This window comes from Grampus griseus (assembly GCF_964374135.1).
Source record: "Grampus griseus genome assembly, chromosome: 10".
Classification (NCBI taxonomy): Eukaryota; Metazoa; Chordata; class Mammalia; order Artiodactyla; family Delphinidae; genus Grampus; species Grampus griseus.
The window spans coordinates 102,875,296-102,890,833 of record NC_139004.1 but is presented as its reverse complement, the minus strand read 5'-3'; the positions used below and the strand labels follow the sequence as shown (position 1 = coordinate 102,890,833).

Sequence of the window (15,538 nt, the reverse complement as noted above, 5' to 3'; positions counted from 1 at the left end):
GTTACCAGGCGGCTGGTCCGGCCCCGCCTCGGTCAGCTCCCCATTGGCCGCGGCGGGAACTCCTCAGCGTCCCATCGGCTCCTGGCTTTGCCCGTCGCGGCTGCCGGGAAGGCTCCGCCCACCCGCTTCCGGCTGTGTCCCGAGGTTGGCTTCCCCCGCAGCCGGCGCTTCCTGCCCGGGTGGGCCCGAAAGGGCCGCTGCGCCGCAGTGAGGGCCCGAGTTACGCTCTTCACGGCGCCTTCGCGTCAGTGACCGCATTCGAATGGATACCCTTTTGCGGAGCTCAAGTTCGACCTCGGTGTTGGAGATGAAGAGACAGGTTTAGAACTTAAGCTTCGACTTGTGCCCACTAAGCAGTTTTCTGACTCCCACGCCTTTCATCTCCCTGGGGAGGCTGTGCTCAGCATCCGCCTTGGGGGTTGTCCTCCTCTTCTCCTCGCCTCCACCTCTCCCTTTACTTAGATTAAGTTGGCTGTGGATGACGTTTAGTGTAATTCCTAATGCAGATAAAGATGCGGGCTAAAAGAGGCCCAATAACTTATGAAGAACGCACAGCAAGTAATCAGAAGAGTTGGAACTCCACCTGAGGACTTCAGGCTTTGCAGCCGATGTTAAACCTCATCCCATCCCACGACCTCAGGTGAGACAATTAGCCAGTGGCTGTGTCCTGTCCGGTTCCGTGATGATATTAACACTCCCCCCAAAAGTGTACTCTTCCCATCCACCCAGTCATTCCACAAACATTTGTTAGCACCTGCTGTGAGCCAGACAGTACAATGCACTAGGATGCACACATAAAATACAAAATCTCCAGCCTTGACAAGCTCAGTCCTTAGTTGGGAAACTTGCAACATGAGGTGTGCCAAAGCAGGTACCCCCACGTGGTGTGCAAGCCCAGAGCAGGGCCATCTGGAAAGGCTGGAGAGCCAAGGAAGGCGCCATGATGTGGTAACGCCTGGACCGATCCCTGACAGAAGGATAACATCCTCGGAAGCAGACGTTATGTCACCATTTCACACCTGAGTGGACTCAGGTCCAGAGAAAGGGAGGGACTGGCCCAGAGCTCAGGGGAGCTTGCATTAGGGTTGAGACAGACCTGAAGTCAAATCCAGGTGCAGGAGTTCCTGACTCTCACATCTCCTTGTACTTCTCCATTGTAACTTTTGAGTCTAGGTTTCTGATTACTTGCAAGACTATCAGGTCAATGTTAGTCTCTCCCACTAAATGGCAGGCATTATGAAAGTGTAGACCACGTCTGTGTTGTTCATCATTTTAACTCCAGTGTCTGGCACACAGCCTGGCTCACAGTTAAGGCTTCTTATAAATTTAGTAGGGCTCTGGACACTCACATACACACAAAATCATGCAGTTTTGCTGGAGGTATTTTACACAGCGGATCTTATGGGACTTGATAATGGTTTCTGTCAGTGAATGGAAACTTTTGGCCCCCACCTCCCCCTCCACCAGAGCTGTTACATGTTTTTCCTGCTAAAGAACAGTTCAAACATCTGATCCAGCCTAGCATTCTCTTTTTACAGGTGAGGAAACTGAGGCCCTAAAAGGGTATGGAGTTTGTCCAAGATCGCAAATTGAGCAAATGCCTTTCCCAGGCCTAGACCCCAGGTCCAGTGTGCAAAGAAGCTGGGCCTGGCTGCAGAGCCAGGCAGTTCCTTTCATTTCAACAGAAGACGACACGGCAGGCCAGTGTCCAAAGTGTACAAGGTGCATGAAGGTAGGTGAGGCCAATAGCAGTGGACAGGGGTTATTATGCCCGCCCAGCACCCTTCCTACCTCTTCTGGCCACCTTCACTCTAATTTTCTGTAGAGAACCACCCTTCCCCCACTTGGCATCTAGGTGGTTTAGATGGGTTGACCCCACCCCCAGCTTTATTTCAGGAATGGACACAGGACCCTGGCCTGGCCTATCAAAGTGTCCCCTCCTCCCCAGAATGGTGATTGGTTCAGAGATGTGAGCGGACAGTCCAATGACACTCAGACCTGCACTTTTACTGGAAATATTGGGAAAGAGACTTGGGTCCTAGGTTTCCAGGTCATCTTGGCCACTTCATGGGAAGACTCTGTCTGAGAATGAAGCCAGCACAAAGGAAAGGAAAGCTGGCAGATTCCTGATGAAATCCTCTACGTTCCCAGATCCAGCTTTGCCCTACTTGGCAGTGTAAATGACACTGACGTTGGGGCTTAAAATAACTTGAGTTAGGGTTCCACCCATGGGTTTGTGCAGTGACACACATACAAGGAATGGAGTGGACAGTTGCATCCCAGCTTGTGCTGTGTGACAACCCCAGACCTGCCTGCTCTCTCACTCTCACTCCCGTGAGCCTTGCTCTTTCACCTCCAGTGCCTTGACCCCTCTTTTCTCCAGTCCAAGCTTGAACATCTCAGCCACTGGTTCCCAATGCTTCTGCTTGCTCCTTGCTTTGACTTCTTTCACACCTGACCTTTGAGCCCAGAAGCCCAGGTCAAGCCTGCCTCTGCCTTCTCCAACATCTTGAGAAGGCTGCTGCATGTGGAGGGGGGCAATGACCCAGGGGCCCCGTGGAGCCACACGTTGTCATGGTCTCCAGGCTCAGCTGAGTGCTGAGAGTGTATCCTAACTAATGGGACATTGAATAATGGTCTGCAGTAATCAAACAGCATGGCACTGGCACAAGGACAGACATATAGACTAATGGAATAGAATAGACAGCCCAGAAATAAACCCTCAGTATATCAGCAAGAGTGCCAAGACCAGTCAAAGGGGAAAGAGCTGAAACTTAATTCTTTTTTTTTTTTTTTTGTTGGCCATGCCACGTGGCATGTGGGATCTTAGTTCGAACCTGTGTCCCCTGCAGTGGAAGCGCGGAGTCTTAACCACTGGACCGCCAGGGAAGTCCAGTAACTAAGTCTTGATTTGATGACTTGAGGCTTAGCATAAGCCACTGTGTTTTGGGCCCATTGTCTTATTTTTAACAATTTCCCCCTTTTGACCAGTCTCTCAGCCTGAGGGATGCAATACAAATTGAAGGCATTAGCGCTATTCCCAGCTACCACTCTGGAGGCCTCGCAGCTTCTGCTGACCCTCTGTGTGGTGCTCACAGGTTATGACGTCAGGTTCACGTTCTCTGTCAGTCTTTCTTTCGTTCTTTTTCTGATGTTTCAGTCGTAGGGAGATCATTTGCTTGGTGCTTAGTGGCTGCAAACATGCATTTAAAGCTCTTGAGAGAATACAACGCACGACAAAGATTATTACGATGATTACGAGCAGGATAATTCCCAGTGTCTGGGGTGCGCTTCAGAGCCATGATCCCCAAGATCCAAACCAATCAGAATCAAAATCAAAGAAAGTCCCTGTTGAAGGAGTCCCCTGTGTAAGCTAATGGGCTTAGTCCCTGGTCTTGTATTCCCACATTCTCGCCCCCCTTTCTGATCGTTGCCAACCTCATTGGCATGCTTGTTATTTCAGCCCCAGGCTGATTTCTGGGGACAGAAGGAACACCTTAGAGGTGGTACAAAGGCATAAAATTAAATAAAGTTGATCCACATCGTGAGAACATTATTGCCTTTTTAATTCTAATTCAGTGAGTCTTAGGGGGTGGAGTGTGACTTTAACCCCTTTCTAACGCTTGCTAATCTCTCTTTTTATTAACGATCCTGATTCTGAGGTTGTTGTGGTTCCCAGCTATTTATGGCAAGTGACAATGTTTTTCTGTGTAAGGGAGATACTTTTATTTATTTAAGTCAAACTTAAAGAAAAATATGAAGTTGTAGGTGGTACCTGGATATTGCATAAATTATGAAGATGGTTCATATCACTGAGGTTGAAAAAAACCTGACATAAAACAAGGATCAGCTGGCAGGGAGCAGAGGGCCTGAGCAAGTCACCTCTCCTGGCCCTCTTCCCTCTGCTGTAAAGTAGCGATAACAGCACCTCCTGGGATTTTAAAAGAATTCAGTGAGATCTTTTACAATGGGCTCAAGCACTGGGAGGGGCACAGAAAATGGCATCAGAGCTTTGGAACATAAAGACATGGGCTATTTCTCCCTTGGATATCTGCCTGCTGTGTGTGTGTCCTGCCCTTCGTGGTAATTTTGTCATGCTTTTCAAACGGAAACAGTACCTGAGGGCACTCACTGGAATTGCTTTGGCGCCCGAGGCAGGAAGTGGGGCTGGGGACAGGATCAGGTTAGCCAGGGTGAGGCCTGTGCCTCCGATTGCAACCTTCTCTGCTGGGGAACAGTTTCCGTCCGTCTCAGCAGGCACATCCCACCGCAGTGGGGAAACCCGGCAGCAGATGCCGAGAAAGCAGCTGGAGCCTGCAGGTCCCCTGGGCTCCATCTGGACCATGGTCCCACTGGCGTCCCACTGGCGTCACATGGCAATGGGGTCAGCGGTCAGGGCAGCCTAGGCGAAAGCAGCAGGTCTGACCAGCGGACAGGCCGTGAGGCTATTTCCAGTGTAGGTCTTAGCTGTCAGACTCTGATTCTCTGACCAGGTGGGAGGGAGTTAGGAGCCCTTCACTGATTTAATAAATGGGAAGAGACTCCACACTCCAAGTAAATGTTTGTATTAGTTTCCTATGGCTGCAGTAACAAATTGCTGCAAACTTAATGGCATAAAACAACACACAGGTATTCTCTTACAGTTCTGCAGGTCAGTGTCCAAAATGGGCCTCACTGGGCTAAAATCAAGGTGTGGGCAGGGCTGCGTTGCTGTCTGGAGGCCCTGGGGGAGCACCCACAGCCTGGGTTTTTCCAGCTTCTACAGGCTGCCCACCTTCCTGGACTTATGTTCTGCTTCCGCCTTTAAAAACAGTAACGGCCAGCAGCGTCTTCTCATGATGCCATCTCTGGTTCTGATCCTCCCGCCTCCCTCCTGTAACGGCCCTGGTGACTACATCAGGCCCGCAGGATAATCCAGGGTGAGCTCCCCACCTCCCCCATCCCCGCCATCGCAAGATCCTTAACTGAATCACACCTGCCAAGTCTCGTTACCATGGAGGGCAACACCATCACAGGTTCCAGGACACGGACATCTTTGGAGGCCACTGTTCTGCTGTGGCCAGGCTTCCCTCCAGGGGTCCCATTAGGGCCCAGACTGATTTCCCCAGGCTTTAGTCCAGTATCAGAGAGCACACTTTTCTATTGCCTGTCCTGGAAAAAATTCCAGGGTTTTCTCCGACTGTGCTAACTTGGGTCACACGCTCACTGCCAAACCAATGGTCATGGCTACTGGAATGGACCTGAGTCTCAGGCCCACCCCTAGAGCTAGCATTCAGTCAACCCCCATCGTGACCTGGAGGAAAGGAGTGTGATACCTCCAAGGAGAGTTGAGGAGTCTTACAGAAGAAGAGGGAGGGGACGCCAACCACTGTAGACCTTAAAGAGTTTGTATCCATATCCAGGTGGAAAGTGTGCTCCCAGGCACACAGCCAGCACGAGGTAGGGCCGTGATTTGAACCTGTGTGGGGCCAGTTCTTGCCAGGACATCAGCTCCCACCCTGCAGCTAACGGGGCATTAGCAGATCTGTTCAGTACTGGCAGTGCCATGGAGCACAGTGGTGGCCTGGGCGACAACCTCATCTGAGGTTAGTATGGGACATGTCAAGGAAGGTACGTGGTTAACACAATCACTGGCAAGGTAGATACCCTCAGAGAAAAAGGAAATTTCCATTTTACTCCTAAAAGAATCTTTAAAGCCAAACTCAAATCAAAGAGCAAAGTATAATAACTTCCTCTGAGCAAATTTATAATTAATCCTGGATTAATTGGCCTTAATGACGTTGAATTAATTACTAGCTGTTCGTAAAGAACTTTGAACTACCTTCGTACAAAATAGCATTAAAGAAACAGAAAGGAACCAGCATCGCATTAACGTTAAGAACAAATGCCAAATAATCGCAGTTCTGCAGGCCGTTCCCTGTCAGTCATTTCCCAGAGACAAGGCCCAGCCTTGGAACCCAGGCTGGGACCCAGGCGTCTGCTGCAGAGGATGGTGTCTTTGTGGGCTGGAGGTTTGGAGGTGGGTCCACTCAAGAAACAGTTATGGAGCCTTTGATGTGCCAGGCCGAGGGGAAGCAAAGATGTGTAAGGGGTCCTCAGTCTGCTGGGACAGGGGAGAGCACCAGGGCACCAGCCTGGTCTAAAGCAAACTCGCCTCACTGGGGTAGAAGCCAGGATAGGGACAAAGGACAAAGGAGGGGGCGTGATGTGACCTGCATTTTGCTGGCAACAGGGCTCCAGTTCCTACAGGGTGTCCCTCACACTCTCCCTGGCTCTTGGAGTGAGCTTATGACTCACACCTGCCTAGGCAGAGGTCTGTATTGCTCTGCTTGGTGCAGGGGCACAGCTGACCCCAGGATACAGTCTGAATCCGGCTGACTTTTCAGACAACTCAGAGCTGCCGTCTCCTTGGCACTTGTGGAGACAGGGCTGGACTCCAGGCTACTGCTGGGGCAGCACCTGTCTTGGAGCCAGTTGTGTGAGTTGGAGACGGCAAGACTTGGCTTAAAGCCCCAGCCCTGCCGCTGGTGAGCGTTTAGGTGTAAGTCGGGCCGGGTAACAGCTACAGCCCGCAGCCCCAAGGCTCGGCGGCCTCACCAGGCAAAATGTCTCTCAGATTTCACATAGAAACACTCTCGTCTCTTGAAAAGCGGGAAGATGGGGCAGTGTTGGGCTAGCATTCCTGCCTGGCCAAAGCTTGGCCGTCACTTGGCCAAAGCTGAGCCGTGGCTCCCCATCTGTGGCCACTGGACATGTGCTCTCCACCTCCGCAGTCTCCACCACCCCGGGCACCTTAAACCCTGCTGATTACTCTCTGGCGAGTCACCTGCCTGGCCAGGGCAGACCTTTAAATTTGTTATCCGTGTTGTTGCCCGTGGGCGACACCTTTTCTGTGGGTGACATTTCAAGAGAATGAGCGTTGCGGGCCCTCCCCAGCACGCGCGCACTCACACGACCTTCTGCGTACAGTTTGGCGGCCCCCTGAGGCCAGGCTGACTGCCCGGTCCGAGATTCTCCAAGCAGCCTTCCCAGGTTTCCCGCGCTGGCTCTTCGGCAGGACGGGCTCAGCTTCGCGGCCCGCCCTCCCTGCCCCGGGCCTGGTCCTTCCACCGCTGCTGTATTTCCCCAGGGCTTCTCGGGGTCCGTAGTGGTCTGGTTCCGTCTTTACTCCCGGTTATTGTTCCCCCCCACCTCCGGGTCCCCCATGTCCTGCGGGGAAAGCGACCTGTCCCCGCGCGGTGGACAGAAGGCGCCGGGTGCCCAGAGGGCGCACAGCTAGAGCCCGTGGAAACGAACGAACGAACGCGAGGACTGACGGAGGTCGGCCCCGGCGCCTGGCTCCCCGGCTCGGCGGACTGACCGCGCGGCCGGAAGCTTCGGCGCCGGAACGTGCGAGCGGGGCGCGGGCGGCGGGGGCCGGCTTAGCGGGCGGACCGCAGCGGCGGCATGGCGGGCCGGCGGGTGAACGTGAACGTGGGCGTCCTGGGCCACATCGACAGCGGCAAGACGGCGCTGGCGCGCGCGCTCAGCACCACAGCCTCCACCGCCGCCTTCGACAAGCAGCCGCAGAGCCGCGAGCGCGGCATCACGCTCGACCTGGGCTTCTCGTGCTTCTCGGTGCCGCTGCCCGCGCGCCTGCGGCCGGCGCCGCTGGGGGCCGAGCCCGAGCCCGAGCCCGAGCCCGAGCCCGGGGCCGAGCCGCGGCTGCAGGTCACGCTGGTCGACTGCCCCGGGCACGCCTCCCTCATCCGGACCATCATCGGCGGTGAGCGTGGGCGGGCGGGGGGTGCGGGGCTCGGACGCGCCGGGGCGGAGGCGCCCGCCGGGAAGTCTCTCGCGCCGCCCCCAAAACAGCGAAAGTGTTTTTTACCACATGCGTTCGTAATACACTGCGTTCGTAATACACAAACAGGTTAGGGAAACTCAGAGACCCTGAAAGTGCCCAGAAGGCGTCCACTCGCTGTCTTTTGGTCTCCTGCTGCCCATCTCTGGAGTCAGCCGCTGTCCCGTCCTGTGCCATTTCGGAGGAACTCCGTGTGCAGGCAGCGTTCCTATGTATATGTCGACCCCTCCTTTTCTCGTTCCTTTTTTTTTTTTTTTTTTTTTTTTTCACAAAATGGTAACACCACTCTATTGAGTACTTCACTCAATACTCGGGCCTGCCCATTCGTACATATAAAGCAACATCATTCTTTTTAAAGGTCACATGAAATTCCGTTGTACACTTGCACCACCGTTTTCTGAATGTCTTAGTGATGGACATTTATGTCGTTACTCATTTTTGCTAACGATGCTTCAGTGAGTTTTATAGAACAGACGTCTTTGGTGGGTGTGCTAGTGTGTCTGTAAGGAAAGACCCTAGAACTGAGATGCTGGGGCAGAGAGTCGTGGTGGGTACTGCCCAAAAGCCTCCGTGAGATGTACCATTTAATTAATTTAAATTATACAAGTAGTACATGAATACATTCTACTTCTGAAGAAATAGGACGTTACAAACCAGGTAGAAGGCCCCTAATTACCCCTCCCATCTCGCCAGAGGAAGCCACTAGTACACCTCTGTGGATTACTTTTCCACACCCATTTCAGTATACTTGACTCCATGGACAGGTGTTTTGTTTATATAGAAAAATGGTAGCACGTGGCACAAAGGGTGTATATATAGTTCAGAGACTCCTCACTGCTGACCCAGGGACCTGGTACCTCCCTGCTTTCCACTTCCTCCAGACCCTTCCGGTGGCATTCTCTGCACCCGCGAGTACGTATAGGAACACTTCTTGGTCAGATGGTTTTATCGGCCTGCTGGTGGACAGCTGCACTGGTTGCTCGCTGGGCATAGCGGGCCCTGCTGTATGATGAGTGTTGAGTACTTTCACCTTGTCACCTCCCGTCTGGTCCATGCTGCAGGCAGTCTGAGATCATTTCCCTGTTTTCAGGAGAGGAACCGGAGGCTCGTAGAGGAGCAGGAACCTGCTCCGGTCCCCCGCCTCACATCTTCTACTCCGCCGTGTTCTAGCCACAGATGCATGTGAAGGGGCACGCGATCCTCTCTGCTCTCCCCTCCCCTTGTCACTGATTTCTGTTTGGTCACGTCCAGGTACATTTTAGGACACATTCTCTGAGCCAGTGTAGGTTGGAGGTTAAAAAATGGGAAGGCAGATTGGTGGTCTTTTCTTGTGACAGGTGTAGGGAGTGAAGGACATGCTTCTGGAGTCTGTGGTGAGGCCTGGCTTTCTCCCTCACTGACCTTCTGACCTCGGATGTGATTCTGGACTGTCCACACTCTGGCAGATCTCAACTGGCTTTGCTTTTCTTGCATGTTTGCCACTTCCCGGGCAAACGCTGCAGGGAGTGTGGTGGTTACTGTTCAGCCATCGAGGGGCTTGGGACTCGGGGAGGCTGCTAGGAAGTGGCCGACCCAGGGCTCTGCTTGACTCCAAAGCTGCCACTTCCCGGGTCACTGTACTCTGCCCTCCCCTTCCACGTGTACGTTCGTGGTGTTTCTTCATGGGACAGAAGGTTTCAGGCACCAAATTATAACGCCTCCAAGCATTTGACAAGTCCTTGGTTTAGACTGTAAATTGTTGAAGAAATGAAGAGGGATTTCTCTCCTGTCGTACGAACATTGCGGCTCTTACGTTTCTCTCGCCCCTGAGAGGGGAGACTCTCCTTGTCTTCTTACAGGTGTTAACATGTGACCTGAGCACATTGCAGTGGTGGGACCAGGGCTGCTACTCTTCTTCCTTCAATAGATGAGATTCCCACCCTCCACTCAGGGAAGTGAGAAGAAAAAGTGGCTTTTTTCTTTGGGGGGGAAAGGAGCTGCATCTGAGTGTCTGCCAGGGTCCACGCCTGTGGCTACAAACTTGCGTCTGTGCGATAACGCTGAGTGATGGGGGTGTAGGGGGGCATGGGCCCCACTCTTCTGATGAGAAAACTGAAGCTTGGAAAGTCAAGTTCCCTGGGCAGGCGTTGGGACCTGCTCTGCCACCCCTGACCCGGGTCTGGTGAATCCCCTTCGTTATCCTCATGTTGCAGAGGCCACGTGTGTCTTTACTTGTCCTTCCTCTCCAGACTGTGGGCCCTCCCCTCCTCCCTCTGCTGACCCCCCACACGGTGGACAGTCTGCTCCTTTTATGGATGTCTTCAGATCAGGTCAGCCGTCAGCTGAAGACTGTCCGGGCGCTCATTGCCCCCCCCAGTGACCCACGATCTGGCCTCTGCCCTCTCCTGAGCCTCATCCATGGCTCCTGACCTCCAGTCACACTGGCCTCCTACTTACTGGATGGGCCAGTGTTGCACCTGCTGTGCCCTCCTCATTTAAGTCTCAGCTCGAGTGTCACCTCCTCGGAGAGGCCTCCCCTGACCTACTGGCCTAAAGTGTCCCCAGTTCTCTACCGTCATACCTCCTCATGTCCGTGTTTTGTTTCCTGCTAGCCCTTGGTGTTGTCTGATACGCGTGATGTGCTTGTTGATGGCCTCTGTCCTCCACGAGAGCATAGCAGGAATTGGGCCAGAGCCTGGCATGGAGGAGGCACTCGGAAGTCCCAAATGAATGAAGCTGGGGTTGGGGGGTGGATCGAAAGTCACCAGCAGGGCCCCTCTGGGGGCTGACAGCAGAGCCAGGGGGAGAGTGCTGTGTGGTGTGCAGAGTGACTCATTAGGGCTCTTTGCACAGCGGTGACTTGCTTTGCGGGGCATGGTGGAGAAAGAAAAGCTTGCCCAGTGGCGGCACAGCCTGGGTGAGGCTCTGAGGCGTGAGCCTGCTGTCTTGTCTGTTCAGAGCCAGGGGTGGCTGCCAGCATTTAGCAGCTGGAAATGGGCCTGGTGAGTGGGGAGAGGTGTGGAAGGTGAGGGCGGGATCGTGTAGAGAGGTGAGTGGGGAGAGGTGTGGAAGGTGAGGGCGGGCTCGTGTAGAGAGGTGAGTGGGGAGAGGTGTGGAAGGTGAGGGCGGGATCGTGTAGAGAGGTGAGCGGGGAGAGGTGTGGAAGGTGAGGGCGGGATCGTGTAGAGAGGTGGGTGGGGAGAGGTGTGGAAGGTGAGGGCGGGATCGTGTAGAGAGGTGGGTGGGGAGAGGTGTGGAAGGTGAGGGCGGGATCGTGTAGAGAGGTGGGTGGGGAGAGGTGTGGAAGGTGAGGGCGGGATCGTGTAGTGGGCCTGGTGAGTGGGGAGAGGTGTGGAAGGTGAGGGCGGGATCGTGTAGAGAGGTGAGCGGGGGAGAGGTGTGGAAGGTGAGGGCGGGCTCGTGTAGAGAGGTGGGTGGGGCTTAGGTCGGGCCCGCGGTGCAGATTTCTTCTAAGGGCCTTGGGATGCTTTTAAAGTAGGTTTGTGATGTGATGAGGCCGGAGCTTTAGAAAGAGGCAAGGTGGCTGAGCAGGGACTCCAGCGGGCAGCGCACCTGTGCCCGGATTGCTGGGAGGCGGGGCTGCCGCTGCAGTTCCCAGCTCACTGGCAGTGATTCAGACCCCTTGCTAAATGCCCTGTCCGAAGCAGAAGGAAATCAGAGTGACTGTCAGAGTTCCATGATGATAGCTCTAAAGTTTAGTGTACCTTAAAGCCAGCTCTCTTTAATTCCATCGCTCCCCCAAAATACTTTCATGTACAAAAAGATCATTTTTTAACTTAGAGAAAATTGGGTTTTATCTCCTTGATCCCTGTGGCCATAGGTAAAACTCCTAAGTGGTGCTGGGGGTTAATAGTGACAACAGTACTTAGCATGTATTTAGTGCCAGCATTGTGACTTTTTTTGTTTGTTTAACCCTCATAGCAATCCTGGGAGGTAAGAGGTGATACTCCCATGGGACGGGTGAAGAGGCAGAGGCTCAGGGAGGTTAGGGAACACAGATCAGAAGGGTCAGAGCTCGTCTGAACCCACGCTGATCTGCCCTTGGAGCAGTGGCATTCTCAGTGTGAATGGACAAGGGGGCCCGTCCGCTCCAGGCCCTCTGATAGTGTTTCTGGGCAGTATTTTTCTCTGATGTGTTTTAGAGTATAAATCTTTCAGGGTTAGAACTTCAAAAAGATTCAGTAATGTATGTTTTAAAGACTTGGGTGGGGGTGAGGGACTTGGACCCATCCTCAATCTCACGCTGGCAGGAAGGACGGGGTCTGAAAAATGCTGGTATCTTGGCTTGGCAATTTATAGTCCTCTGGTGGCTGCCACGATTAACAGTGCATTGTCTCCCCGTCTTTTGTTCCTGTGGTTAATGAACAGCAGCTCTTTTGCCACGACTGTCACCCTGATTGCTAGCCTCCTGTGCGCCCCCCCACGCCCCTCCGTTTAAGCGGTGCTTCCTGCCAGGTTTGAGCCCTCTGGACCCCCCTGGCTGGAGCTGCTGATCTACCACAGCCTCGCAAGTGTGACTCAGGGCTCCTAGCCTTGGAGGTCAGTCGGCAGCCCTGGGGGTGCCTGTCTCTGCGGCCTGGGAGGGAGCATTCTTTATGACACTTAAGCTGCTTCCCCTTCTCTGTTTTTCCAGCTCTGTGCGCGTGTGACAGCGTGGAGAAGCACGGTCCCTTTGGCCGTTTTATCCAAGAGTGCACCTGCAGTCTGTCTGAGATGCTCTCTTTGGACCCATGAGACAGGTTCATGTGCGGACGACCGTGTGTTTTCCACCCGGTTTTTACACTGCTCTTTGGGCGTCTGCGCGTAGTCCCCAGCAGGCGGCGTGGCCCAAGCAGAAACGACAAACCAGAGGCCTGGCCACCCCAGGAATATGGGTGTTTTTCTGATGCAAAACCAAACAAACAAACAAAAAAGACACTCTGGTTTTCTTAGCCCCTAGTCTTCTAATGAATCTGTCCAGAAATGCATTGTGTTGGGCTTCCCTGGTGGCGCAGTGGTTGAGAGTCCGCCTGCCGATGCAGAGGACATGGGTTCGTGCCCCGGTCCTGGAAGATCCCACATGCCGCGGAGCGGCTGGGCCCGTGAGCCATGGCCGCTGAGCCTGCGCGTCCGGAGCCTGTGCTCCACAATGGGAGAGGCCACAACAGTGAGAGGCCCACGTACCACAAAAACAAAAACAAAAACAGAAATGCATTGTGTTATGTTATGGTATCGTACGTTTGTCCTAAAATATTGAGGCATATTTAAAGGCGTTGATGTAAGTGGAAATGCTTCTTTAGCCCTAGCGTCTTTAGCTCCTAGAATCTGTTGGGTCTTCATTTCCTTTTCCTCAGTGCGCACTTGGCCAGGACCCCCTCTCCTTCCAAGCTCAGCGCCCTCAGCGTCTCCAGGAAATGCAAGTCCAGCTCCGTCTGTGGCAATTTCTCTGCCCCTGGATAGTGGGTGACTGCTTGGGTTTGGGTGACAGTGTGGGAGGAGCGTAACATCAGAGCCGCGGCCTTGAGTTTAAATGAATGCAGAATATTTGAGTAGGAACCAACAAGAAAGAACAGTGGAAGCAGGTAGTCATATTTCATTCTGTTGGGGTATATTCTTCTTCTCGTGGGGCTTGCCTTTGAGAACAAAACATATCAAATGTTAAATCAAAGAATATTTTGCAGTCATGCTAAGAATAGAAAATAATGCAGACTTGCCTTGATGAGACGAATATTTTGCTGGAAGGTTATAATCAAAGTCAGAAGGAAATCATAGCCACAGCTTTCGGTAAAGCTGTAATCATTTAAAATTAATTGCTTTTAAACTTTTCACTTAGCATCGCCTTTGTGGCTCTTGGGTTTTTCTTCAGAATCACTCCATCCAGGTTGGAATAAGATTTGGGCAGGCGCCCCAGGAACCAACCGGTAAATTAAGCCCTGAGATCTATTCCCCGCTCTCTCATCCTTGCATTGGCCAGGGCCTGGACCAGGCTGGGCCCGAGTCTCCGTCTGACCAGCAGGCCTTCGAGGCCGTGCTGCGCGGGGTGACAGAGATGACGGTCTCTGGAGCTCTGGGTCACCTGAGGTGGCCAGGAGGCGTTCTACCTGTTGTTCCCGTTAGCCTGGAGGCCTCTGTGTGGCTCTAGGGCCAGTCCAGGGCCAGGCACAGAGTGGACAGTCAAGGCTGTTTTTAAACATTTGTATTGAGATATAATTCACATTCCATAAAATTTGCCCATTTCAAGTGCACGCTTAAGTGTTTTCATCCTCTTCACAGAGTTGTGTAGCCAGTGCCACAGTCTAAGCTCCATCACTGCGAAAAGAAACCCCACAGCCATTAGCAGTCCTGCACCTTCTCCCTGACCCCAGGCCTGGCAACCTCTAATCTACTCAGTGTCTCTGCCCATGTGCCCATTCTGGACATTTCGTATAAATGGAATCATACAATATGTGGCCTCTGTGTCTGGCTTCCAAGGTTCATCCATGTTATAGCGTGACCTATACTTCCTTCCTTTTTAAAAAATCTATTATTTTTAATTGTGGTAAAGTACATATTTCATAAAATGTACCATCTTAACCATTTTTAAGTTTATAGTTCAGTGGCCTCCATCTCTAGAACTCTTTTTATCTTACAAAAGCTAAACTCTGTGCCCATTAAACTCCCCTTTCCCTTCCCCCATCATTCCTTTTTTATGGCCAAAGAGTATCCATTATATGGATGGATCACTTTTTTAAAATCCGTTATCAGTTGAAGGACATTTGCGTTGTTTTCACTTTTTGACTCCTATGAATAATCCTGCTGTGGACGTTTGTGTTCAGGTCTCTGTGTGGACGCACGTTTCCATTCTCTTGGGTTTATCCGTAGGGGTGGAATTGGTGGGTCAGAGGGTAACTCTGTGTCTGCTTTTTGAGGAACTGCCAGACTGTTTTCCACAGCAGCTGCACTGCTTTTCTTCCCACCGGCAGTGTAGGAGGGTCTGATGTCTTCACTGCCTCGCCAGCACTTGTTGCTGTCTTTTTGTTTGTACCTGCTCTAGTGCGTGTGATGTGATATCTCATTGTCGCTGTAACTTTCATTTCCTTGGTATTTTCTTGTGCCATTTGTATATCTTCTTTGGAGAACTGTGTATTCAGATCCTATGCCCTTTTTTTCAGTTGGGTTATTTGGCTTTTATTATTGAGTTGTAAGGGCTCGTTATGTATTCTGAATACCAGTCCTTTATTAGGTATATGACTTGCAAATATTTTCTCCCATTCTGTGGATTATCTTTACTCAGTAATAGTTGAATTAAACAAATGAACACATTTTGAGAGGATTAGGTGTGCGCGACACATTATTTAGGCTGTGGTGGGTGTGTAGGAGGCGCCATTTGCTTGTTTCTGGAAGGCCTTTAGGGCACCTCCTGACCTCTTCCTAGACCTGCCCACTCCTGTCCTTAGTGCCGACAGGAGGCGGCCCATCCTGTCTGCCCACCCCTGGGAGGGTCTCGTCCCACACTAGGGTCTTGTGCAGATATGTTTTGATGGCCCATATGCTAAAGTCTTTTTTTTTATTTTATTTTTTAAATTGATTTAATTAATTTATTTTTGGCTGCATTGGGTCTTCATTGCTGCGCACGGACTTTCTCTAGTTGCGGCGAGCGAGGGCTACTCTTTGTTGCGGTGCACGGGCTTCTCACTGCAGTGGCTTCTCTTGTTGTGGAGCACGGGCTCTAGGTGT

At 52.3% G+C, this 15,538-nt stretch overlaps 1 protein-coding gene across 2 annotated transcripts in view; it reads left to right on the top strand.

The window, feature by feature from the left end:
• The first annotated feature begins 7,439 nt into the window (after positions 1-7,439).
• Positions 7,440-15,538, top strand: part of EEFSEC (eukaryotic elongation factor, selenocysteine-tRNA specific) — a 149,503-nt gene continuing 141,404 nt past the window's right edge. For both annotated transcript variants that reach the window (XM_082664664.1, XM_082664663.1), the window contains exon 1: positions 7,440-7,765. In XM_082664664.1, the coding sequence (XP_082520790.1) occupies positions 7,447-7,765 (319 nt within the window). In that variant the 5' untranslated portion in view covers positions 7,440-7,446. The remainder of the gene's footprint in view (positions 7,766-15,538) is intronic.